We start from the raw sequence: 27500 nt of genomic DNA on the forward strand, positions 1-27500 counted from the left end.
CTTGTGTTCACAGCATCTGGTTCATTTTATTTTGTTAAATCGAAATAAAATGTTTTAACTTCATTTATGAAAAACAAACTCAATACTTTTAAAATTTAACATTTTAATTGGAAACAGTTCATATGGAATGGTCTGTTCAATGGAAGCTCAGAGAGGCAAAGTACAATAAACAGAATGAAATATCACACATACGTTTCTGTAGAAATCAACATGAAAGGATATCCAAGATACCTAAAATGGAAAAAGCAAGCTACAAAATAATAAGTACAGTGAGAGCCCACTGCTAAACATTTTTTTCTAAACTATATATTTATATTTTTGCAAATGATATTGTTTTTGCAATATAAAAACAACAAAATTAATGGTAACATTTATTTACCAAATCACTTTGAGGTTGATTTACGTAAGATAATATCAACAAAATGAAAAAAAATGAAAAATTGTGGTATACACTGTACTTGTTTCTAGACAAAAGTCTTATTTACAAGTTAAGAGAAAAAGGTACGTCTTTTAATTAAATGCAGGTTTTAGAAATACATTCATTACACATTACAACCATAACAAAAATGGACTTCCTAAGAATGGCTCAAGTATCCAGTGACACCTTAAGATATGAACCAAAATTGTTTCTCAATCATATTCAGAAAACCTAATGTGTTTACTTGCTTGTTGAGTCTTTTCGAGTCTAATCTTTTCAGCTTTGGTGATTAACTATAGAAAAAGAAATCAGAAATTAGAATGTATTGGACATCCAAACACAAAAAAATTAACTACGACTAGAAAAATTTCACAACTATCAGCTTGAATAAAATTTTTTAAAAAGGGGGAGAGGTAGACAAATGAGATAAGTTGAGGTCAAATCAATCACAGAGAGAACTGTCTACATTACAGCTTATTAAGTACAATACGTATTAAATCTTCGCATTATCAAAACCCCTCCTACTGTAGTTCCAGATTACTAAAAATTTTTCAATTAAAAATAGCCACTCCGTGCTGGCAATTTTTTTAACCTTTTAGGAGGGTTCAGGACCCACATTTGTTAGTTGTTTCACATCCCCGTGGGCTTGAGTATTAATTACCAAGACACTTCTTAAATGATATGTGGTCCTTAGTAATTACATTGTGCTTGAGCATTCATGTGTTATTTAAAGAAGACACCATATTTTGGGCTGAATGCTACACAAAGGTTTGCTTATAAATTTGAAAATTAAAATATTCCAAATAAGGATCTGCTACTAAGAGTACTTATTTTTTATTACATCTTTACATAAATACTTGAATATTTTTAAAGGAGGCAAATGAAATTATATGGAATGCAGAAGACCATTTAAAATGTCTAAATTTCCCAAAAGCTTTCTTGATGGAAAAAATCGAAAATATCTTCTTTAGTTTTGGAAGAAATGAAAACTGGGGCTGGCCCCGTGGCCGAGTGGTTAAGTTCGCGCACTCTGCTGCAGGCGGCCCAGTGTTTTCGTCAGTTCGAATCCTGGGCACAGACATGGCACTGCTCATCCAACCACGCTGAGGCAGCGTCCCACATGCCACTAGAAGGACCCACAACTTGGAATATACAACTACGTACTGGGGGGCTTTGGGGAGTAAAAGGAAAAAAAAAATGAAATCTTAAAAAAAAAAAAAAGAAATGAAAAGCTTTTTCTCTTAAAAATACAGATTCTAAAGAGCATTCATTAAAATAGTTTCTCTTTTTTTCCCCAATTATTTTCTTGAGGTTATAATGGTTTATAACATTGTGTAATTTCAGGTGTATATTATTTAAAATAGTTTCTTCAGGGGCTGGCCCACTGGCTGAGTGGTTAAGTTTGCGCGCTCCACTTCGATGGCCCAGGGTTTCGAAGGTCCAGGGTTTCGCCGGTTCGGATCCTGGGCACAGACATGGCACGGCTCATTAAGCCATGCTGAGGTGGCGTCCCACATGCCATAACTAGAAGGACCCACAACTAAAAACATACAACTATGTACCGGGGTGCTTTGGGGAGAAAAAGGAAAAAAGTAAAATCTTAAAAAAAAAAAAGTTTCTTCAAAGTGTTTGCTGACGTGACCATTGGCAGGAAGTCACTTTTGGATTAAACTAAAAGATATTCATCAGTGAGGTGAGTCAAAATGTATTTAAAACTCTGTCACACACATGTGCTGTTCACAAATTTTAGAATTCTGCCTTTACCCGCTGAATATTGACATATCAGTAATTTGTAAAGAAAAGACCATTTTGATAAACAAAAAATCCAAATATGCCTTAAAAGCTAAAGAGAAATGAGAAAAGCCTCATTCTGTCTCCAGCAGCTGTTATCTAATTTTACCAGGGTACTCAAAGTGAAGGGTACACTACAAAGATTTGGCAGATCTTTCCTTTTGTTTTATTGATCTTTTGTGAGTCTTAATTTATCTATACTTGATTTTTATATGTAAAATATCATATCTAGAAAATAAAATTTTCCTTTATCCCTTCCTTTTTTTGTCTTGTAATTCTGCATAAACTGACCGGGGCTTAGGAAACTGTCCCCAGTATCCTTTTACTCTGTAATGTGAAAATTAAGAAACAGGGTTTTTTATTAGTGCTTTTCCTTTACTCCATTATGGACCAAATACAATACTACTGTGGAAACGTTGGACTGTCAGGTCAATAAAGTATTTATTACAAACTTTTGGCTGCTAACTTTTTCCTAGTCCTTAACTTCCAGTACTAAGAACCTGTTTCTAGTACTGCAGCGACACCAGCCTCCTTGTCGACACTCTCCCCTGCAGCCCTGCGCCTTCTGCTTACTCTGCCGGGAGAGCTGTGCATTGGAGCTCTCCTGGGTGGCTTGCTCCCTTCCCTGAGGTCTGCTCTAACGTCCCTCCACAGAGGGGACTTCCCAGACCACCTCGTGGATTTAAAGCTATCCCGCAATACCCTTTCATTTGATTTTTCTGCACAGCACTTGCCATCGCCTGATCTATAGTTTATCTGTAAGCTGCATGACAGCAGGGGACTTTGTGTCCCATGCCTGTATCCCCAGTCCCTGGGACAGTGGCTAACACAAAAGGGCATTCAAAAAACATTAATTAAATGAATTAACAAAAAAGTAGGTCGACAAACTAACTAGGGTCTACCCTCTCCTCTGAGGCTGTACAGTACCTACTTGGTGTGGTTTCCATTTTTTCATTTTGTGAGATGAGCCAACTAGCTACCTCCACAGGTTCCCTAGGATCCTATACTTTCAGATGTTTCTGTTTATCAAACAAATCTGATGGCAGAAGTAACTGAGATCAGGATAAGAACGCTCAATGACAGACCTACTCACTGTATCCCAGCCCAGTTTATGAAATATCCCAGGCAATGTTTATTTCCTTGCCTCAAATTTAACTTACAGAGACGGGATCTTTCTGAAAAACAAAATGACTAATTCCTAGTTTTAAAAATATATACAATTTAAATGAAATTCCACACCAATTAGAAGGATAAGTATTAACGAAGTGACTGCATTTCCATTGAGTTTTGGATTAACGATTTTAACATTTAAATCAACCCAAGTGGACTTTTAAATTAACACCTCATTGACCTGAAAGAGTCCTTAGGAGGGAGGGAGGCCTCCCCACCACAGCAAATTGGGTCTGTACTCACCGAGAGTTAACAAAAGACCAGTAGGAAACCTCCCGCTAAATCACCCTAAATCCCAATGAATCCTGGGTGATGGCAGGGCTGATGTAAAACACTTGATTTTTAAGTTAAAAAAAAAAAATTTATAAATATGACCCCAAATCAACAGACAGGAAGTATGTCTTTTCAAGTGCTAACCAATCATTAAAAAAAATGCATATTTTTTAGATTTTTCTGATTTTATAATATGTATTTTAAATTTTGGTAACTAACATTGGTTATTATGTGCCCTATTTTGTTCTAAGCACTTTAAGACATACTAATCTTTACATAATTTGCTTTTAAAAGAATAAACTTGATAGCTTACTGTCAACAATAATTATTTGATAAATTACTCAATATAATTTAAAATAAAATTATAGAAAGAGAGGCTTGCTTTAAATTATTTAAGGTATTTAAGCTTGTTTATATCACTTGTTGACTACCATAGAGAAAACGGAATAAAGCTTATCATTGCCATAGGGAACATTAGCATAGTCTCTCCATCTTATCTGTGGAGACTCATATCTTTAAAAACTACACTCTAAATACATTGCGTTTTTACTACTAACACAATCTTTAAATAATCATTTACAATCAAAATACAAAACACAGCAGCCAGAAATGATTGTTTAAATTATATCACTAGTCAAAAAAGGGAGAAACTCTTAAATTAAAATAAGTATTCTCTCTTGATCTAAAATGCAGTATAGTATATACCATGTAAACCTTTGTCACGTATAGCAAAACCAACGTTATTTTAGGACTACCCATTACTGACTTTCAGAAGATATTCAACCTCCAAAAGAAGTTTAGGCTGCAAAACAAAACAAAACAGATACGAATTGATTACCTTCTCAGTGCCTCTTTTCTTTTCACGAGGCTGATTAAGTTTGGCCTGCCTATCTACCAAGATCTTCTGCCAATACCTCTGTTCGTGATCACCTTAAAAACAAACAGAAACAGATCACTGAACACCAGGATACATATGAAGAAACATATTCAAGGAATTACACTCTTAATAAGAAAACTAGAATAGTTGTCTGATTAGATTTAATGCTACCAGGTAATGAAAAAAATACTAGTTTCATAAGCCAAACTCAGAAAATATAATATAATCACTGCACAACAAGAATTGTTAAAAAAAAGATCCTATGAAGTTTTACCAGACAGGATCTCGAGCTTCCAGCACTGTTTCTTTTTCATTTCCGTATACGCCTTTATTACCGCTTGGGCGTCCGCAGGAGTTTTAAACCTAGCATGGCATTCTGTGTCTCCTTCCAGCAAATCAACATAAACAACTTCTGAGACTGCGGCCAAAGTATCCTGCATGAGAGTTTAGAAAGACTGAAAATAAATAACAAAAATCTTTTGTAATAATTCTAAAACTATTCCAATGGCTGTGTCAGAATGTATTATATAAATAAGTCATACGTAGCTTAAAATGAGGAGTAACTATTCTACATCAACAATTTCTTCTGAAATAAGCACAAATGCTCTTAAGAATCGACTTGGAGAAAGCTGAGAACCAATTTACCACCAGCTCTAATCATCATGTACTTTCTTTTATTCAAGCGCATCCTCGTGATCCTAACTGGAATGGGAACATTGCACAATGAGACCAGATCTGTAGGGCAGAATGTGCAAACACTTCCCCCAACCCCAAATCAAGAAGAGGAGTTCCAAGTCTGGGCGTAGTTGGAATAAGGAATACAATTAAAAACAAATGAACAAACCCATGACGAATTGGGGGAGGTGTGCTTCTACTCACCTGTAAAAAATCACATATGTAAAAAACAGTCAACTTTCTATAACAACTCATGGAAAAAAAAGCTTCATGGAACTTACAAAAATCCTAGGTTGGGAGTGGATCTATGGACTATAGCTCAGGAGCTCTGACTTTCTGATAAAATACCTAAGCAACCTGTTCTACACAAGTTGTGGTCACCCAGCAAAGAAAAGTTTTATCTAGAATGCCTGCTGTGAGGGCAAATTAACGAGATTCCTGCATTCCTAATCATTTTTTTGGTCACAGCAGGTTCTACAGTATATACAATGCAATTATGCAGGAATGTTACACTAATTCTTAACTCATCAACTGCCATTCATAAAGCTTAAGAAATAATTGGAGATTCCCAATGAAAAAACAGCGTTTTATCCATCTCATTCCCTTTAGTTTTAACCCCAAATTTCAAACCACAACTAATTTACTTTCAGGTGTTCGATTTTTAAAGTCTGAATTACAGAAAGAACTGAGCAAGATCTAGAAATATTATTTCATCACAGAATAAGAAAAGTTTATTAGTTAATAATACAGAATAAGTAGTAAAATAAGTAGTAAAAACACGTGAGTCTGTAGAAGCCAGGGACTAAGTCTTATGTCATCCCAACACTTAGCATACTGCCTTTCACAAAATAGGCACTTAATAAATGAAAAAATTACAAAAGAAATGGAGAGAAACATACTTGCCAATTTGTTCCATTTCCCTAATTAATTAGTACTAAGTTTAGACACAAAGTGAGAAAAATAATCGGTATCAAGTTGATGAAATTTGAATGTATTAGTCACTGGTAGTAGTGAGTTTTGTAATTGATTTATCAGACAGATTAGATGACTACAATTCAGAAGATATTTACTACATATCCATTATAATGTCAGGCTAATCTCCAGATTTAAAACCCTTCTTAGAATGACAAATTAGCCTGGTAATGACATGGCCAAGCCACAGGCAGCCCCTGACCATCATCATAGCTGTTTTTGTTCCAGCAAAATGTAAGTAACTACTAACTTGGTTAATGCAGTTATCTTATGATTTTGATGATCATAAATGAAGAATTTGTAATTGTGATAATAAAAGCTTTACTTAGATAATAAAAGCTCTTTATAAATATAATTAAATCCCTATCAGTCACTCCAAATAACAAGCTTTGAGCAATTCTTCTATTAAAGCTTGCAATCTGACTAACCACAGCAGCACTTACATCCTCAGTGTTTTGTCCTTCTTATCTGAAATTGTATATTGCTATCAGACTCTGAAATGCAAGCTGGTAATACCAATTTGGGATAGACCAAACCCCTTATCAATATCATAAAGAGAACCTAAATTTATGTGTGAGTGACAGCTACATGATTTTCGGATAGGGTTTCAAATAGAGAGTGCCCACAGATGATTACAGGGGGCAACTTCAATGGGTACGCAAGTTAAAAATGTAACTGGTTTGAGTCTGTGCAAGACAAAAAGAACATACTGCATGGTGCTGAGTGTCAGTATAAGAATTTTAAATAGATTTGCTTTGTTACAGAACATTCTACATAGTTTTTAAAAAAGCACCTCACCTAAATGGGTGACGGGAAGGGTAAATAAGATAGGTACTTAACACAAACGACTATGTCAGTGAGAAAGAAATATTGCCGCATTGGTACAAAATGCTGTAGAAGATAAAACATGAAGTGGAAAAGAACAGTATGTATAGCAACTTGTAGCAAAAATTATGGAGAACCGTGAATTTATTTTTGCACATGCATGTAGATTTTTGTAGCTTTTCAAAATACTTTACACTTTCCTGTAACTGTTCCAGTTTTTTTAAATAATTGGCATGGTTTGAAAAATACCAAAATTTTTAAAAATAAAAACTAAAAAGACTCTTTTCTCCAAAAAACTCTACATTTCTGAGAAAACAGTTTCAATTCCCAAGAGAATTCATTAACCAACAAAAATAAAATAAATCCATGGTAAGTGAAAAATATGCATACTATCCTTTTTATTCCATTAATAGTTCTGACCTTTTTTTAGGTCAGAAAATCTTTTACAAATCTACTGAGAGCTAAAAGCTCTAATGAAAACAAATTACAAATTCTGCAGCTTGCTCCTAAACCAGACAACAGCACATGACTACAATTTTAAAATAATTTCAGACCAACTCTAATGTTCATTAAATCTTTTAAAAAGTTCAGGCTCTAAGTAGTTTTCCAAAATCCATGTTTTTCTCAAAACAGAAAAAGTCGTCTAAGAAATTGTAGGGGAGGTGAACACTGGCAAAGCATTTTACTGTATCTACTCCTTTCGTTATAGTGACTACAGTATGGTTTCCTCATTCAGCTACACACCAACCAATCCTTAGGGGCAGAAATAAAAATAAGCACAAATGGCAGTTTTTCTATAGAAGGACTTTTAAGCTGTGCTCACTGTAAATCTGCTCCAGTGAGGAATTTCAGCGTTTACATTTTGCTTCAGGGCAAACGAAGGAGTCCCTACGGAATCAAACCTTACAAGCAGTTTGCCACAGAGGAACGGACTCTAATTTGATTTACTTCCTTCTCCATATTCAAAACATTTTCACACGGGGAAGTTTTGAAGAGGAAAGAGGGACAACCACCCTGGGGACTCAAAAGCATTACCTTGACTTGCTTCCTGCCAGGCAGAGGCTCCGTGCTGACGATCTTCACGATGACGCCGCTCACAAACTGCGGTCCCGTGGCAGGAACCTTCTCCTGGGGACAGGGCGCTTCACTGTCTGCTGTTGATTTGAAAAGGAAAAGACCAGAAATAAATCTCTTACACTTAATAATTTAACACTCAGCAGGCTCACTTTAGAATAACAACGATTTCTTAGGCTGATTTAAATAATTAATTTAGATTTACTTAATCTAAAATTTAATTGTAAAATAATTAAGTAATTAAGAAAGTTGTGTTGTAAGTCATATGCTTATTGCAGATTAACATGAAACAAAACGTCAATTACGCTAAATGCAAACTGTTACTGTTCCGTAGAGCATTTGTAAAACCTTAAAAAAAGAGGCCCCCTTTCCCCAAACCAACCAGCAAAGTACTTTACTTTCTAAAGTGAAGAAATAAGATAAACAGGCATAGGATAATATAAGAATATTCTGTACTCATTGTTTCAAATGAGAAAATTTTTATTTTCAATGCATAAGAATTTAAAATATATCCTAGTATTGAAGATTTCATAAGAACCTTGTTTTATTTGTTCCTGCTTGTAATACTATGGAATAAAAGTAGAGGTGAGAAATTACAATCTTTGTTTCTACAAATTTGCTCAATTCATAAACTAGGCACTCATTACCAAATCGAATTAATAGAGAAAACTTACGTGATTAAAAAAGATACTGTTTAAAATAAGCCCTGCAAATATTCTTATATCAAGAATAAATCACACATCTGGACTTGATAAGTCAATAATTGTTCTAATAATGACCACTGTATAGAAAGTTTTTTAAAATTAAAGTTTATCCTGTCATAACTCAAACTGCTTTTAGTATATAAGCACAATGTTACAAAAACTATCATAGTGATGCTTACTTTTTCCATTTTTCATTCCAGACTTATCAGGTACTCCATGGTCTGTTTCCATTTCTGACTCCAATTTTATTTGGGATATTGTTTTTTTTAAAGAAGCCATGCTGGCTTTTTGCAATGCTAAATACTCTTTTTTCAAATCCATCCATTCGCTCCTGTAATGAAAAAAATGTACTTTTGAAATAGTGACAAATTACTAAGTAAAAAGTAAGTATCTGAACATAGACATTCACAGTGACTTGCAAGCTCTCCTCCCCACTCTTCTCCCTTTAAACACACACATTCACACACACATTCCTGAGTTCTAAGTCCATCTAGCAAACAAGCAAAGTTACCCCAGCCCCAACATTCAGATTAAGTGTTTTAAATTTGCCAACTTGATTCTTGAGTATGCTTCAAATATCTGAATTTATAAAAATAAAAGCTTTGAATTAATTAACTAGGAACATTTACTAGAACAGCCAGCCATCTCTGGGTGAAAGAAAGGAGAGACTAAAATTTAAAGATTATTTGTTAAACTGCTTCCAATTTGAGAGAACATTCCTCAGTATTTACTTGAGTCAAAAGGAATTTCTAAGAAGAAAAAAACACCCCATGGAAGCGATTTATTTATTTACATACATTTAACATGTAGATGTTTCTTCAAATAGCTAGAGCTCCTCCAGATAGAAACACAATGCCTCTCTTAGCTCCCCAGGAGCACTCATTGTTACCCTAATCTATGCCATCAAACAAGCAGATGGGGGATTTTTTTTTTAAAGAGGAGGATATCTTGTGGTAATGGTTTTAGCTGTTAACATTGACATCTGTATACTTCAAAAAAAAAAAAGTATCCAGACCCACCCAGGATCATACACTCCCTGGGAGCTGATACATTAGAATAACAAAAGGCTCTTGTAATGATTCTCTGAGATAAAAAGGCAAAAGGAATTCAGGGGTTAAGATTAGTATAAATACAAGTGCCTGAGGTCCTTGCCTTTTAACCTTCAAGAGGAGAACAGGACTCTTTGGAAAATATGATCCAGGAAGGTTAAGAAAATCTCTTCCAAAGGTATGCGATTTTGCCTTTTCTCCACCTTGTTCTCACCCCTCGAGTGGATGGACTCTCTTTAACTTTAACATGGACGTGCTTTCTGTGACTTGCAAAATAGTAAGTGCTTCCATGTTTTAGTAGAAGTGAATCCAAATTATTCCTCTGGATGCAACATGGCAATCCGGCTAACAGAGGTCAAGGGGATCCCCTTTGCTTTAACATGGGGGTACCTGCTGTGTAAAGCAAAAGTAAGTGCTTCCATGTTTCAGTGGAGGTGTCTCCAAACCGTCACAGTTATTTTGACCCAAGATTATTTTCTAAACTTATTTTACAGGTTAAAGAATGTTTCTCATTACAAGTTTTTCTAAGATTGGGCTCCCCACCACTTAAACGTGGATGTACTTGCTTTGAAACTATAAAAGTAAGTGCTTCCATGTTTTAGTGATGGTAGGTCTTCCTTTTACAAGACTTCAAGAGTACTTTATGTAACTGCTGTCTCTGGTGTAGTGACTGTGCCTTTTAAATCTGTTAAGGAACACCCTCTACTTTAACATGGAGGCACTTGCTGTGACTTGAGAAAAATAAGTGCTTCCATGTTTTAGTGTGGTGGTTCCTTTTTAATCCTCAACCGTGTTATACCCACACTGTGCAGAGACCTTGGGCATATGCCATCACTGTTGCTAATATGCAACTCTGTTCAATACAAACTGGAATTGCACTTTAGCAATGGTGACGGAGTGTGTCAACTGCCAACAATTACCACTGACTTACTTTGATAGCACTCTTAGTGGTATAACTTCTTCTCCCATCTTATGCCTCTCTTTATGCTTTTTCTTATGCTTCCTTTTTGCTTTTAAGAGGGATCCATCTTTTATATCCCCAGTATCCTTTTCCTCTTCAGTAGAGACTTCTAAATCTTAAATATAAAGTTAAGAAAAGACAAGTTAAGGAATAAAAGCCTTAATTATGTAAGCCTAACCTTAAAGTTATATAAAATACCTTTGTTTTCTTTGGAAACTTCTGAAGCTTCTTTTTGAACGTCACCTTTCTGAGCCATTTTCTTTACTTTTGCTCTGGGAGTTAGGCATTCCGCATCTTCGGAGCTACTTCTCTTCCTCTTCCCTGTTCTGATTGAAGGTAAGCTGGATGTTTCAGCTTTTTCCCGTTTTTTCTTCTTCTTTGAGGGTGGCTTTTGGGGTTCAGTAATCTCTACTTCGGAGCCCTCAGATGTGGTCCTGGATCTTTTCATTTTACAGGCGGCCTCCTTGCTTGTGTCCATATTTGACTCCTTGGTCTGCACGTTGTCTTCCTTCTTCACTCGGCCTTTTTTCTTCTTTTTCTTTTTCTTTTCTTCTGTAACAATGCTATCATTAATTTTAATTTTACTTCCACTACATCTACTTAAATATTAAGCTACTCACCTGATACTCTAAGGGCAGGAATGGGCTTATTTTTCACTGTCTTAGGAAATACACCAGGTTTTCTTGGTGCTTCTTCTGGTGGGTTGTTAAGAAACTGAAAAGAAATCAGCAAAATTTTGTTACTATTTCAAACACTTGCTAATTTTCTTTTTTTCTTTTTAGGTTCTGGACCTACCTCAATAGCTTTTGCTGCTTGTTCTTTTGTTTCAAATTCCACAAAGGCAAATCCCTTTGGATCTCCAGTAGACTTATAATGTGGTATACTTATATAAACAACATTGCCACATTTCCCAAAAACTCTCTCAATCCAGCTGTGATTAACGTTTTTGGGAAGCAACTCCTATAAATTGATAAACTGGATTAGAAGCAGTATTAAATACATTAAGATTCTTGTTCAGAAGGCCATTAAATTTTTAGTTGAATGTTAAAATGTTTGTCTTTTTTTTGTATGTGAGAGAAAGGGGTGTGAACAAGCATGTGAGAAAGAAATGCATGAGACAAAAGAGGTTGAGAGATATGTGAATCTGAGTGTGAGGGGGGAGACAAGGCAGGTGGAAGGGAGCCGTTTGAGAGATGTTGGTGTGAAACTGAGAGTGGGTGTGCAGATGGAGACTGAGAAAGGAGTGTAAGACAGGTATGGTGTGTAAACAGCCGTGTCGATGAGACAGAAGTATCAAAACGTTCGTCATTCTTTACTGGGGACGTGGCTGTAAGGTTTTTGTAGGAAAAGGCTTACCACATACACTGTGCGCTCATCCTCATCCTTCGGTCTCTCACCCAGAGGCTTCTTTCTCCTGATTCTGGTGCCTTCTAAATCCAGCTTTAAAATGGTATATTAGATTAAGAAACTAAATTATGTAGTTACATGATATATAATACAGTCTAATAATTCTTACCTCTACAACAGCTGAACTTTTCAGGGCTCTGGCTATTAGCTTTCCATCAGTAGTCAATTTTTTCATTTTGTTGAAAGACACAAGAAGTGATATGTCAACGTCTAATGGAAATGCCAAAGGGAATAAATATAAATAGAAGCCAAATCAGTGGTACAAATGAAAATTGGGATGAATTTAATCTGCCCTTATATGTAGGTGTAGTCCATTAAGTTATTTGGTAAAAAATTCACTCATATTTAAGTCTTAGCACAATTTAACACATTAAACTATTAAAGGGGTTTTTGGACTAGGTAAAATGTCTTGTCTGAAATAACTGCCTAAGTACACATAACACATGCTTATATCCTCATCTCTGAAATACACAATACACTTCAGAATAAATTTGGCATAACTGCTTTGGTCTGCAGTTGCTAGAGTCCTACTATGTATGAGTCTCTAGAAAAAATAGTGTCATAAAGGGCACAACAGTTTATCTGGAAAATACTTAATATCTAACGGATGTATCATAAAATTCTATATGTACATATATAAAATAGTGTATATTATATATTTCTAAATATACTATATAATACTATATAATGTACTATAACATACTGTATATACTACATAGGATTTTACTTTATATTTTAGAAGTTAAAGGGCAACACACAAAAATTGGTTCCGTTACATACTGAAGCAAACTTACATCCATCTCTAGATTTTTCTATCTGCTCTCGAAGAAATCTATCCTTGTGAAGATTTGCATCTCCAAACCAGAAGTCCACTTGCTTAGCAATATCTGCAAGCACCTGTTTAACTCGAGACCGTTTCTTTTTTTCTACGTCTTTTTTCTTTTCAGTGCTTTCTTCTTCCATTGCCTTTTCCTGATTTCCACTTTCAGTTTCCATTCCTATGAAATGAAAAATGGGTGAATATTTAAGTCACCACGAAATTGGTGGTAATATTAGCACTAATTTTTAAAAGAAAAATATTTAGATGAGCCTTAAATCTAAAGGGATAACGGACTCAAATTTGGCTGCCAGAAGATAAACTTTTCAGAGGAACTTTTCCCAGACGTTTTCTACAATCAGCTGAGGAAACTTTCATTGGCCTTGTGGTTTTAAAATTTTTTTAGCTTTTCCCTGTTCACTTTTCATTGGTCTTGTTTTCACTTTTAAAATAATTTACCTCCTATGCCATGGGTCATAGCTTTAGTTTTTTATGCCTTTTTAAACTGCAGGACCAGATTATCCTAGTACAGTATAAAGTCTATAACTACATCTATAGCTCACCAAACTACACCTTCAAATCGTGCGTCAAAATGTAAGATTCAGGGACTCAGACATTCTTCATCTCAAAAAAACCTGAAAAAGTCACTCATTTCTTAATACTACAACCTCTAATGAAATACTAATAACTTGATTCTTGATTTTTAACAAGGTTAATTTCTGCTCACCAGGAGCAGAATTCAACTGGCAGGCTATAGGACAGGCCTTCTCTTTTCAGGCAGCCATCCCATCCTGGTGTGTAATTCCTAGGCAGCAATGCCCAGCCCCTCCTTCCTTAGGTGACTTTGCAGGGCTCTTCTGTGCTCTCAGCTCCAGTCATACTGGTTTTCCAGCTGCAACTAAAACTCAGCCAGCAAACTCTAGACGGAGGGCCTCTGGAGCCTGTCGGTTTCTCTCAAGTCCGCATGCCCTGGACAATACAGCTTGCTCCCTCACTTGCTGAAGTCTTGCTCAAATGTCACCTCAGTGAGGTCTCCTCCCACAACCATATTTAAAACTGCAAATCTGGAGACAAACATACTGTATCTCTCCTGCCTTATCTTCTCCATTGCACTTAAATCACCTTCTAACATTAATATATAATTTGTTTATTCTTTATCCTTCTTAGAATGTAAGATTGATGGAATCAGAGATTTTTGTCTGTTTTGTTTATTGATAGATCCCCAGTCCCTGGCAAGTAGTCACTCAAAAATTTGTTGAATGAGTTGTGCCACCTTAATCAAACCACTAGAGGTACGTACACAAAACCGAGTATATGAGCCTGGGATGAGGTGGGCCTGCCTGAGAATAACCTCAGTCTCCCGTAATACGGTTTTCTGGGAAAGAGGAGAGTGAAGACAAATGGGGAGTTGTACCTGTGTCTCCTGGTGAACCTGGGTGGGAGCCACTATTAGCAGGCATTGGGCCTATGTGACCAGAGTGACAGAGCTGACTGGTGGGCAAAAGGGGTAAAGCTTTTACCTATCAAGGTGACCTAAAACACTGTGCCCTTATCTGTGGAAGCCATACATGTCTGCTGTAGGTAAGGGGCACCAAAAAAAAGGGGGGGGGGGTGGATTTGGGTTAATTGCTGGATTTGGCTAAGAGCTGGGGCTGGATAGGCTGGGCCTCCAGAGGAGATGAGGATGTTGCCCCTACTGTATCTGCTGCCTCGTATCCTTCTTTAAAGCTCAGTAAACACAGTATTAGATTAAAGCCTACTCATGTCTCCTGAGTCTGTCAGCTAGAATCTGTCACTGCAGTGATGCTGCAGAAGTGACAGATAATGTGTTTCAAAGAGACATCTACTAAGAGAGCACAAAGCCACTGATGCATTTCACTTCAAATCCCCAACAAAACTTGCATCCTCACCAAAGGCAACAGAAGAGTATTTTGGCATTTATTTAGAACAGGTTTCAGGTGATCAGACAAGTACCAACTTTGAAAATATGTAATTCATGCAGTATTTATTTAGATGATGCTAGCATAACACACAAAATGGGGTTCCACGGCAGAAGTAATCAGGAGAAAAGCAAGCAGCTGTCATTTAACGCCACATAACCACATTCCTCACCTCATACTCTCACTTCAACCCATCCTGTCAGGCTTTCCTTCCCGCCATTCTAGCGACTCTGAAAACAATGGTCGCCACTGCCTGCCTGATCTCTCAGCCGCTCTTCTAGTTGATAACTCCTTCCTTGAAAACATTTTCTTCATTTGGCTTCCAGGAGAGTTTTCCTCCTTCTCAATTTCCTTTTCGGGACCCTCCTAGTCCGCGCTACCTTCCTGTGCTGCTGAGGACTACATTCAGTCCTGAGTGCCCTTATCCACACACTCATCCTTGCTGAGGCTCCCTGGCTTTCAGCTCCTCAGCTCTATGCTGATTTTTCACAGATCTGCGTTCTCCAGCCCTGACTTCTCTCATCAGCTGCCTATTCCAATATTCAACTGTCCATCTGACAGCTCCTCTTGTTCACCTAAAGTCAATCTCAAGCTTAAAAGGGCAAAAATTAAGTTCCCAAATTTTAACAAACCCATTTTTTGCCTAGTTTTTCCTAACTCAGGAAATACCAATTACAAAACTGCGAAGATGTCAAAAACCTTGAAATCCTCCTTAATTCTTTTCCTCACACCCCACAGCCAATTCATTAGCATTTCTATTAGCTCTAACTTTAGGAAAAATATCCTGAATATGAATACTTCTCATTTCTTCATCACAACCACCTGGTCCAAGCTACGATTGTGTTTTGCCTGAACTACTGCAAAGAGCACCCTAACGTCTGCTAGCTTCTATTCTTCCTTCATTATCAATTCTCCAAAAAACAGCCAGAATAATCATTTAAATATGCAGATCAGATCACGTCAATCTCTTACACAAAATCCTCCAAAGGTTTCTCATCGAACTCAGAATATAATCCTTCCTCTGGCCTACTAGGCCCTATTTGATCTGGCTTGGGGCTCTCCCTCTAACTTCCTCTCTTAGAATTCTTTCCAGCAGGCTCACTTCAACCACAACATACCACCTTTCCGTTTCTTAAACATGCTAAGGCCATGCCCATCTCCAGGCTTTTGCTCTCGCTGCTCTCTTTACCTTCCCTGCCACATCTATAGGGATTAATTCCTTGTTCACTCAGGCCTCTACAAATGTTACTTTCTCAAAGAGGCTTTCTCTGTCACCCAACGTAAAATATTCCCTCCCTGGGGCTGCCCTGTGGCCCAATGGTTAAGTTCCAGGTGCTCTGCTTAGGTAAATGTTAACCGCCAATGTTAACCAACCCCCCCCCCCCCCCCCCCCCGCTACCCCCAGTCACCACTTTCTATCCTTGTATCCTCTTATCATAACCTGGAATTACAACTGTATTGTCTGTGTACCTCACTAGAATGTAAACACTATGAGGGCAGGAACTTTAGCTTGGTCACGATCTAAGCATCTGTTGAATTAAATAAATAATGCATTTAAAAGGATCTTAAAAACTGAAGTGTTAAGCATTTAGGTTCTTTTGTAAGGTGGTAGAATTATAAATGAAACACAAATGTAGCCTATGCTTATCACTAGAGCAGGATCCACTGCTAACTTTTCCTTCTGAAAAAGTACAGACTATAAAGGCCAGATTACCAGCTCTCCAATTCCTTTCCTTGTCAAAGCTGCCACCTAAGGAAATGGTGGACAGAACTGCAAAAGCACAGAAAGTCACAATTCTGGAAACCAGACTCTTCCCATCATTTTCATATCTCAGTCTAGACCTCTCCCTCATTCCTTCTCCTAAGAATTATTTTAGTGGCTTGGAGAATTAAGCTCAGAAACTCCTGCCTAGTGCGCGTAACACATATCTGCAATTAGCAATCTTAAAAAATATGTGTAACCATTATTATTTACTATCATTTACCAATCAGTCACTGAGTCCTATCAATTCGACCTTTGGACTGGCTCATATCTCCACCCACTGCTTTCTATAACTACTGTCACTATATCATGGGAACAGTTTATAAACTGTTCTAGAAGTCACCCATCCTTCACAAAAGCTGTGTAACTTACCTAAAACACAGACAATTTTGTGACTGTGATGTTAAAACTTTCAATACTAAAAATTCCTAGCCTCTTCTTGTAACATAGTATGTATTTTTAAAAAACTATTAAATGAACCAGTGACAGCTAACTGGCTTCTGAACAGGGGCTTCAAACAAAGAATACGAGTTACTGTGTAACCATGACAGTTACTTTACATATATTGTTTTAAATCCTCACAATCCCACGAGGTGGTTTCTTCCAACTTCTTGCAGAGGCTCAAAGGTTAAGCAACTTGGGCAAAGTGAGCCAGGTAAGGAAGCTCAGGTATGTGTGACTCCCACACTGCCTATCTTTTGGTAGAATCTCTTGCAAACTGTCACCATGCATTCTATGTTCTGATTCAGCAATTATTAACCTGAAGTCCAAGGGATTTTGGGTGGGTTTCAACAATTCTTGTGAATCCCATGATACTCTTAAAAGATAAACTTTAAAGAAAAGGTAAAATCATGACTATCATACAAATATAAAGTGAACACATATTAAAGGTTTTATTTAAGTAATTCATCAGGGAACTAATGTTAAAAGTCAGTTCAAAGAAGAATTCAAAAACCAGACACATACAAATACAAGCAATTAGGAACGTTGAAATCCACTTGTTAATAAATGCAAAACTGGCCAGGGCAATAATTGCAAAATTAATTGCAAGGCTAATTTCCATTATTATCGTTTACTACAACGTACACAATTGTAAAATAACGGCAACGAAAGGCAGAGATAACCTGGATGAGGGAGCTAGACAAGACAACCAGTATTTCTTTTCCTGGCCATTTCAAAGTCTTTCACAATTTTTCCCGACAAAATTATACACAAAATATTTTCACATGGACGTGCATTTTCCTGGGCGGCTCATCCACAGCTTTCATCACTTTTTTAAAAGAAATGGTGTGCCAAAAAGATTGAGAACCATTGTTCTAGTCACAGCCAACTATTCAACGGTACCCGAGAACTTTCCTGCCTGTGTGCCTTTGCTCTGAATGAGTCTTGTCTTCCTTGATTTATAAACCCCTACTCAATCTCAAGGCCCAGGCGAAAGTGCACCTTATGCTCTGCATCGCTTTCCACCACCACGTCTCCCCTGATTAACGGCCTCCTCATCTGCTTTCTCTTAAGTACGTCTATTAACGCACTTGGTACACTGTATTTAGCACTTATTTGTTAGCTCCCTTCCATTGAGGACAAGGACTAGAGTCCTGAAAAAGAAAATGACTTAATTTTACAACACAAGTAGTCACACTCGCTATCCATTGGCCGCCACATCTCAAATTTGCGAAGCAAGGCAATTTCCCTTCTGACGTCTGGCCCTCTCGGCACCCGTCCTTCCGCATCGACGCCGCCAGGGACGCGGCGGGCCCCAAACCTCCCAACGCCGGACATCACGCGCCCCCAGTCGCTGACAACTAGAACTACAAGGGCTGCCAGAGAACTTCTGCGCGTGCGCACAAAGAATCAGGACGGGCGAACCGACGGGTTGGTGGGAGGGGGCGGGGTGAGAGGGACGAGAGATGACAGAACGGACTGCATGAAAAACGACTGAGGGGAATTTACACCTCACCCAACCTGAGCGACCCTACGGTCCACTCGAACTTACTCCGTTCAGTGCCCAAAATACAGAGCCAGGGACTGCGTCCTTCAGCCCTGTCCGTCTCCCGATCCTTACGGTCGTGGCTGTTTCTGCGTCATAGGAGCAGCGACACGGCTCTCCGCTTCGTCTCGTAAAAGACCGGGCCGGAGGCGGTGCGCCGTTGCTTACGTCACAGGCGTGGGCTGGCTCGGGGGCGGGGCATCGGAGAACGCGGCCCGCCAAGGAGGCTCGCAGCCAGGGGAGAATTTGATTGGCGGTTTGAAAACGGCGGTTTTGACTGGGGCGCTGGGGGGGCGGGCTAAGTATTGGGTCCTGGTCTGGTTGCGGTCGCGGGTTAATGACGTCACAGACTTTCGCGGGGGAAATTCGAAAGTGGATTTTGTACAGTGGAAAAGTGAAGTGAACTCTTTCTCGGGGTTTCCGGAGAGTGGGGCTGGATAGGCAGCGGGATTTTAGCGAGAGGCGGCGAAGCTGATTTGGGGCAAGAGGACGAGAGAATGTGCTCTGACAGAAGCGGACCGGTAAGGGTGCTGCGTGGAACCGGGATTGGGTGGCGACAGTCACAGCTGGCTCGGACTCCCTGTGGAAAGTGGTGCCTCGTCTTCACCACTTTCCCAGCCCTTGCTTTGCGGTTCCCGCATACGTGTGAGGACCAGAGAGGGTTTTGCTGTTTGTTTTTATGACTGACAAAGGGTCGAGTCTTCATTGTCACTTGGTTACACAGGGTCATGGTAATTAGAATCTTGGCAAATGAAATATGGGCTTCTTTTTAGTTATTTGCACTGAATGGTGTCTCAACACAATCTTGGGTTCGTGACTAGAAACTGTTAGACCTGTGAACCACTTTGGGATGAGAAAGATCCTGCTTGTTCCAAAACAAAAGGACCAAAAACATCTCGTCATACCTAATGGGAAGAATGGCTCACGTTTTAATGAAAGCACCTAATTTTATACATAAATGTATAAAGCAGCAGAATAATGTGTGTGTATATATATGTGTGGAGGTCTGTATGTCTGTCTGTAATTATATAATTATCACAGAACATCTGAGGTCTCCACACCACTTTAAAACTTTCTTGGCACGTTAAACTTTTACCTTTCAGAGGTGAGTCAGCGCTTGAATTGTTTGACAGATGTGGATAGATGAAGACTTTCAGAAAATGTTTTATCCTTGCACACTTAAATATATGATGCTGTTGGCTAAAACCGTTTTTCCTGTTTAATGGTAAGAAAGGCGTTTTGACTTTCCTTTGAAGGTAGAAATTAGGGCTCTTCTAAATATTTTTAAATCCAGTTAACTTTTCCTTTTTTTTTGGAGGTCTTTTGAAGTTGTAAATCTCACAAGTATTATCTCTAATTTAGAAAAACAATGGGAAATGTATTTTGCAATTCCTAAATAGCATGTAAGTAATCCTAAATTAGTAAATACCAGATTCCTAATCTGTAAATTGTGGTGATAATATCTACTCTTCAGGATTATGAGACTGATGAATATTATATGTAAAGTATCTAGTCCAATTCCTGCCTTGATGTAGTAGGTACTCAATAAATAGTCATATAATGTAGTATTTGTGAGTATGAGCACCAGAGTTTAGGCAACTTAGTTTTCAATTCTGAATCTGCCACTTATTTACTTTATGATTTTGGGCAAATTACTTACCTATTACCTTAGTTTTATTTTTTGTAAAATGAATATGGAAGATAGTATCAACACCATAAAGTCGTAAGCGTTTGAAGCATTTTAACAGTGTCTAGCATATAATCACACAGAATAAATGATAGCTATTGTTAAAAGGATCTAATATGAATAACTGCCACATGCCAAGCACTGTGTCTGCACCATGTAGTCTCATCTATATAGAGAGAATGTCCAACTCACTGAGTGGCTGGGAGCAAGTTGCTCTAACAACAGCACTGAATGATGTGTTTCGCTGGACCTCTCTGTTATCTTCTTGGCATTCATTAGGCATCTAACAATTTCTGTGGGCTGGAGGGGAGGGATATAGGATATGGGAATTATATTTCTGAAAGGCAATGCCTTTGTAGGTCTGGGTCTTTTCCTGTGAACTATGTCATGGGGCGTTAATTCATATCTCATTTGCCTACTCCTTACCCCATGCTTTCTCCATGTGACAGCCAGAGTAATCTTTGTAAAACCCAAGTCAGATAATGTAATCTTATGCTTCAAATCCTGCCATGGCTTCCTATAGTCTTCATAGAAAGTCGGGACAATTCAGCCTAACATAGAAGGCCCTCTGAATCCTATGACTGCTCACTTTTTCAGTCTTATCTCTCACTCCTCACTGTCTTACACTTGACCCCTTAACTGTTCTACTTGAGTTCCTTGATCATGCCTTGCTTTGTCTTCCACAGGCCTTTGTACATATTGATTCATATTTGCAAATACCTTCCCTGGCATCTTCCCTGGGTTAATGGTTATTTCAGTGGACAGCTTAGACATTACGTCCTTCGGAAATGCAGTAGATAGAGTTGGGTATCCCTCCTGTGCTTATTCCTGTCATATTTTCTTGTAATTCCTGTTTGTCACCGTTATACGAAAATTCCTTGAGATTGGGGATAATATTTTGTTCATTTTACTACCTTAGCCTAGCATAATGTCTGGCATGTGGTAAGTGCTAAATAAATATTTGTAATTTGTAAATATTATGTAGGTGGCCTATTTTATCTATTTTATGTGTATCAAGGAGGAATTGAATCCAGAATTGCAAATTACAGCTTTCTTGAATCCCCCCAGGTCTTTTTGGGCCGTCTTCTCAACCTTGAGCATGTATCCCTATCACCCGCAGGGCTTGTTAAAGCACAGGCTAGTTCCCAAGTGATGCTGCTGCTGCTGCTGCAGAGAGCATACCTTTGGAACCACTGCTTTAGGAAAAAAAGTGATCATTTTCTTTGGCATCTCTGTTTACTTCTTCAATTCACTATCAGTGATTTTAGATTTCCAAAATTGCCCACAATAACAGTTTTATCCAGTAGCATAGGGTAATACAGTACTAGTGGCAAGGATATTGAAAAGATTTTTCCTTGCAGAAGTATTAGAACGTATATTTGGTTCTAGATGTTCTGGTATATTGGCTTTAAGATGTTAAAGGAAAAATTTAAAACGCAAAGGGGCCATCTTGTGGTAACCATAGCAATTCAGAAAACTATTTTTTTTGAGGAAGATTAGCCCAGAGCTAACATCTGCTGCCAATCCTCCTCTTTTTTGCTGAGGAAGACTGGCCCTGAGCTAACATCTGTGCCCATCTTCCTCTACTTTACATGTGGGACACCTACTACAGCATGGCTTGCCAAGTGGTGCCCTGTCTGAACCCAGGATCTGAACTGGAGAACCCCGGGCCGCTGAAGCAGAACATGCACACTTAACCACTGCACCACTGGGCCAGCCCCCAGAAAACTTAAAAAATTGCAGCTTTTTCTATAAGGAACCAAACATGGGGGGAGGGGGTGAATCAGTTTCTGATACATATTATGGCACCTGGAAAAATGTTTGCAGTGTGATACTTATTTTGTATATTTTGCTTAGTTTTCTCTACTTGGCAAATTCTTTTTCCATAGTGTGGTGTCGCTCTTTTCTCGTGTCCTCAGGGGCAGATAATTTGATTACCTCTGTGCTTCCTTTTTTAGTTACGTGCTCTTGGAACTCTTCAATTCCTCTCTCTGGTCAAGAGTTTGTGGGGAAAACTTGTATTTGATACTTATTCTTTTCATGAGGGTTGAAGAGTCCTTGTCATTTTTCATTTTAGGTAGTATAAATAGTTGAAGACGCACTGATTACTTTCTGGACCAGACTGGTTTATAAATTCTGAACAAATGATGGAAAGCCAAGAATTTACCGTAAGTCTGCCAGTTTTCACTATTTCCTTTTTTCTTCTTTCCTTCCTTCCACATTTCATAAATGTCTTGCTAGGGTTGCCAGATTTACCCAAAAAACCCAAAAACAAAACCTAAAAGTAGGACACAGTTAAATTTGAATTTTAGATAAACGCTGAATAATTTTTTAGTTTAATTATGTATGTCTCAAATGTTGGCCTATATTTTATCTGGCAACCCTATCTCTTGCCTACTATTCACGTTTGTTATACAGAGTTCTTTGGAACAAATTCTTTGGAAGCTTGGCACCAGGAAGTAATTTCTTTCTCTTGACGAACTGGAATGCCTCTTCTGTCTAGATCAGTGGTTCTTAAACTGTTTGGTCTGTTTAGGACCCTGTTATACACTTAAAAATTGTTAAGGACCCCAAAGAATTTTTGATTATGGGGCTTCTATCTATTGATGTCTTTCATATGAGAAATTATAACAGATATTTAAAAAGTATTTATTTATTAATTCAAAAAAACCCATTACATTTAACATAAATTACATTTTTTAATGAAAATAGCTACATTTTCCAAAATAATAACAGAAAAAAACTTTGAAAAGACTAGCATTGCTATACACTTTTTGCAAATCGCTTTAACATTTGACTTAATAGAAGACAGCTAGTTCTCAGTTGTGCTTCTGCTTTCAGTCTGAAATGGAATCTTGTAATATTTCACATACGTAACCCTGGGAGGCTCCACTATGCTTGCCTGAAGGAATGAGAATGACAAGGCAAATAACATGATGAAGATAGTTTTGACCTCACAGACCTCTGACAAAGTGCTGGGGACCTCTAGGAGTCTCTGGACTACACTGTGAGAACTGCATAGATCATGAGTACTGTGTAACCCAACACATTTTTTCTGTTCCCACGAATGACTAGGAAGCTCAAAATTATTTCTGTTGCTCAGTTAACTTTTCTGTTTCTTCCTTAGATTTTTACCTCTCCTTCTTCCCTCCTTTACCTTGTACTACCTAGTTTCTTTCTTTTTTTTGGTGAGGAAGATTGGCCCTGAGCTAACATCTGTTGCCAATCTTCCTCTTTTTGCTTGAGGGAGAGTGGCCCTGAGCTAACATCTGTGCCCATCTTCCTCTCTTTTATATATGGACACCACTACAGCATGGCTGATTAGTGGTGTAGGTCCACACCTGGGGTCGGAACCTGTGAACCCAGGCCACTGAAGCAGAGCACGCCGAACTTAACCCCTATGCCACAGGGCTGGCCCCAGTTTTTTGTTTTTTTGTTTTTTTCTTCTCCCAAAAGCCCCCCAGTACATAGTTATATATTCTAGTTGTAGGTCCTTCCGGTTGTGCCATGTGGGACACCACCTCAGCATGGCCTGATGAGTGGTGCCATGTCCACACCCAGGATCTGAACCAGCAAAACCCCGGGCTGCCAAAGGGGAGCACATGAACCCAACCACTTGGCCAAGTGGCCGGCCCCCACAGTTTTTCTTTATTGAAGTTTTCTTGTTATTGTTATGATATCTGCTTTTATTTCCATAAAAGATGTCTTAAATATTTTTTATACGTAGGAAGGTTATAAAAATGTATAACACTTAATACATATAAATAGAAACCATTTCTTTACTTTTGTACTTTTGGAAATTAGGTACTATATACTCATCAAAAGATGAAGAAGTCAAAAGTGTGGCAGGATGGAATTCTGAAGATTACTCACTTAGGAAACAAAGTAAGTCTAAGGTATTGGTTCTTGCCTTTTGATTGAATATTACGAAAACTGTGTAGATAATAAAATTTTGGATGTGACCATAAGTTGACATTATGTGAAAACAGAAGTTGTTAAATGATTTCCATATCACAGTGATTAATTTGTGCATTATAAAGGTTCAGTGAATATTATTTAATTTGTTTTGATTTTTTTTAATTCAAATTAGATTTTCCATGAAACCTTTTAGGCATTTTGACCCATTTTTTCTTTGCAGGCAATAAGAGTTTAACTGCATAGAAAAATCTCCCTATTAAACTATATTTCTAACACAATAACGCTCATAGTGAAATGGTACATAGAGAGTTGACAAACCACTTTAGAAAAGCTGCTGATTTCTGAAATTATGTATAGAATTCTCCTCTTCTATTTTCTGATTTTCTTTGAATCTCTTCCTTTGGTTGTGATATGATCCTATCAGTCTTGAGAGAATCATATACTAGGTGATATTTCACTCTGTTAGATATGGTGACCGTCTCCATCTGCCAAATTTTAGTGTTCTCCTCTTATCACTGCTCGTGACCCTGTTGAGCACTCTTGCCCCCCCCATTCTTCACAATGCCTCTTCTTCGTTTGACTTCTGTGACACCACCCTCTCCTGATGTTGCTTCCTCATCACTTCTGAGTATTTTCTTTGTGCTCATTCTCTTCCCAAACTTGAAGTTTTTACTTAGGACTCGGTCCTGTGTGCTCTTCAATTATTAGATGTGTAATCTCGGCAAGTTATTTAGCTTCTCAAGGCCTCTAGTCTCTTCTTTGTAAAATGGGAGAAATGATACTTCATAAAGTTGTCCTGAGGATTAAATGAGAAAACACGTAAACCCCTTAACAAGGTACGTGGCACATTGTAAGCATTCAGTGAATGGTAACTGTTATTGTAGTTTTTGTCTTCAAGGGAGTTTTATCTAAGCATAAGGATTATCATATGTACAGAGTTATGCTTAGGGATCTATGAGATTACAAAGGTGAGACATCAAAATCTGACTCTGGTTCAGAGAAGTCTTTCCAGATGAAGAATTTTTTTGGAGTGTTTTGTTTTGTAAACAAAATTGATAGGTTGGAGGGAGGGGAGCTGAAGATGGTGTCATAGCTGTAACAACAAGGAGGTATGAAACAGTAGGAAACTTTGGGGAACTATAAGCAATTAAATATGGCTGGAATGAAGGGCCCGTGCTGGGAAATGTAGAATAGACAGCTAAAGAAGTAGGCAGGAGCCATATCACAAAGGACTTTGTGAGCTCAGCCTGAGGAGCCAGTGAAGAATTAGGAGCAGAAGAGTGACGTTATCATGTTTCTATTTTGGAGAGCTCACTTGGTAAGCAATGTCTAACATAACTCTTAAGTTATGTAGGATGAAAGTCAGATTGGATTTAGGAAGACTGTCATAATAGGGAGGCTACAGAATAATGTAGCCAAAAAGTGATGGTGGTCTGACCAAGCAGGCATTGGCAATGACAATGGCAAGAAAAGAATATTAGAAATTGTGAAAATATTATAGCATCTTAAGGTCTTGGATATGAAGGCAAGGAGGATCTAGGGTAACTTCCGGGTTTCAGTATTATACTTATGGTGCTGAGTTAGGATATCTCAAAAAGAAAAGCAAGTTTAGGGGAAAAAGTGAAGATTTTGAGTTCAATTTTGAACATACCGAATTTGTAGTGTCATAGAAACACTCAAGTAATTGGCTACAGGGATCTGGGAAAGAGTTCTGGGCTACTGATATAGATTGAAAATACTTAGCATTTAGATGAGATATTGAAGCTCCTGGAGTGGATTCCTTCATTCCTTTATTCAACAAATATTTTTTGAGCACCTGTTCTGAGTTACCCACTGTTCTAGGGGATGCAGCAGGGAACAAAACAGATAAATCCCTTGCTTTGTGGTAATAACATGGAGGAGACAGACCAGTAAATGAATATGTATGTCTAGTGGGTTAGGCAAATGACAAGGAGCAGAGTGAGCAAGGGTGAGAATGGACATAAAAGGTATTATGTGGGCCTTATTGGTCATTGTAAGGAGTTTTGTTCTTATTCTTTGGGAGCTGTGGAGACTTTGGAAGTATTTCAGCAGAAGCATGACTGATAAAGGATGGCAATATAGAGTGTAAAGAATAGAGGGAAAAAGAACCCTTGGAGGCAACAATTTTTTTTAACAGCTTTATTTTATTTATTTTTTACCTTATTTTTTTTAAAGGTTTTTAGTTTTATTTATTTTATTTTTTATTTTTCCTTTTTCTCCCCAAAGCCCTCCAGTACATAGTTGTGTATTTTAGTTGTGGGTCCTTCTCATTGTGCTCTGTGGGACGCCGCCTCAGCATGGCCTGATGAGCAGTGCTAGGTCCGTGCCCAGGATCCGAACCCGTGAAACCTGGGCTGCCTAAGCGGAGCACCCGAACTTAGCCACTTGGTGATGGGCCCGGCCCTCTAACAGCTTTATTGAGATATAACTCACACACTTTTCAATTCATCCATTTAAAGTATATAATTCAATGGTTCTTAGTATATTCACAGAGTTTTGCAACTATCACCACAATCTAATTTTAGAACATTTTTGTCATCCCCAAAAGAAATCCCATACCTGTTAGCAGTCACTACTCAGTAGCCAACTCCCAGCCCTAAGCAACTACTAATCTACTTACTTTCTCAATAATTTGCCTTTTCAGGACCTTTTACATGAATGGAATTACACAATATGTGGTCTTTTGTAATTAACTTCTTTCATTTAGCATATTTTCAAGGTTCATCCATGTTGAAGCATGTATCAATACTTTATTCCTTTTCATTGCTGAATAATATTCTTTTGTATGGCTATATCCCATTATATTTATTCATTCATCAATTAATGTACATTTGAGTTGTTTCTACTTTTTGGCTATTATAAATAATGCTGCTATGAACACTTGTGTGCAAGTTTTTGTGAAGACATATGTTTTCATTTCTCTGTATATACACCTGGGAGTAGAGTTGCTGGATTATATGGTAACTCTATGTTTAATCTTTTAAAGAACTGCCCAACTGTTTTCTAAAGTGATGGGAACAGCAATATTTAAGGGGCTAGTGAAGAAACTGCTATGAAAAAATGGCTAGAGAGACACAAGAAGAAAGCCAGAAAGTGATAATCACTTTAGCTTCTTTTTTCTCCCTTATCCCTTTCATCAACAAGTTTTATTCATTATACCTCGTAAACAGTT

The 27500-nt window shown here is 37.9% G+C and overlaps 2 protein-coding genes and 5 non-coding genes across 15 annotated transcripts in view; 6 read left to right on the top strand and 1 right to left on the bottom strand.

The window, feature by feature from the left end:
- Positions 1 to 83: 83 nt before the first annotated feature.
- On the bottom strand, positions 84 to 18845 carry LARP7 (La ribonucleoprotein 7, transcriptional regulator). 2 transcript variants are annotated; one of them, XM_005607885.4, is made up of 13 exons: positions 18709 to 18845; positions 12991 to 13194; positions 12306 to 12406; positions 12146 to 12229; positions 11585 to 11749; positions 11410 to 11503; positions 10988 to 11338; positions 10760 to 10904; positions 8959 to 9110; positions 8037 to 8155; positions 4804 to 4963; positions 4491 to 4582; positions 84 to 711 (listed from the first exon to the last, which is right to left on the bottom strand). In XM_005607885.4, exons 2-13 carry the CDS (start codon positions 13190 to 13192, stop codon positions 631 to 633), a joined length of 1746 nt encoding a protein of 581 aa, XP_005607942.1. In that variant the 5' UTR covers positions 13193 to 13194; positions 18709 to 18845; the 3' UTR covers positions 84 to 630. The 2 variants fall into 2 exon arrangements, with proteins under 2 accessions (XP_005607942.1, XP_001503501.1); XM_001503451.5 differs by having other exon boundaries at positions 10988 to 11341.
- On the top strand, positions 10058 to 10133 carry MIR302B (microRNA mir-302b). The gene has a single exon (NR_032798.1). It is a non-coding gene; the product is annotated as a microRNA mir-302b (primary transcript).
- MIR302C (microRNA mir-302c) lies at positions 10196 to 10263 on the top strand. The gene has a single exon (NR_032799.1). It is a non-coding gene; the product is annotated as a microRNA mir-302c (primary transcript).
- On the top strand, positions 10368 to 10435 carry MIR302A (microRNA mir-302a). Its single transcript, NR_032797.1, has one exon. It is a non-coding gene; the product is annotated as a microRNA mir-302a (primary transcript).
- MIR302D (microRNA mir-302d) lies at positions 10528 to 10595 on the top strand. The gene has a single exon (NR_032800.1). It is a non-coding gene; the product is annotated as a microRNA mir-302d (primary transcript).
- MIR367 (microRNA mir-367) lies at positions 10657 to 10724 on the top strand. Its single transcript, NR_032804.1, has one exon. It is a non-coding gene; the product is annotated as a microRNA mir-367 (primary transcript).
- Positions 18846 to 18852: 7 nt separating the features above from the next.
- ZGRF1 (zinc finger GRF-type containing 1) overlaps positions 18853 to 27500 on the top strand; it is a 71410-nt gene continuing 62762 nt past the window's right edge. For 4 of the 8 annotated variants that reach the window (XR_011436300.1, XM_023636728.2, XM_070259803.1 and 1 more), the window contains exons 1-3: positions 18853 to 19223; positions 22467 to 22557; positions 24194 to 24274. Coding sequence is in view for 7 of the 8 variants with exons in the window: in XM_023636728.2 (XP_023492496.1) it covers positions 22534 to 22557; positions 24194 to 24274 (105 nt within the window). In the remaining variant the exon portion in view is untranslated. The remainder of the gene's footprint in view (positions 19224 to 22466; positions 22558 to 24193; positions 24275 to 27500) is intronic. The other 4 variants (XM_070259802.1, XM_070259804.1, XM_070259806.1 and 1 more) reach the window with 2 other exon arrangements.

This window comes from Equus caballus, chromosome 2 (assembly GCF_041296265.1).
Source record: "Equus caballus isolate H_3958 breed thoroughbred chromosome 2, TB-T2T, whole genome shotgun sequence".
Lineage (NCBI taxonomy): Eukaryota > Metazoa > Chordata > Mammalia > Perissodactyla > Equidae > Equus > Equus caballus.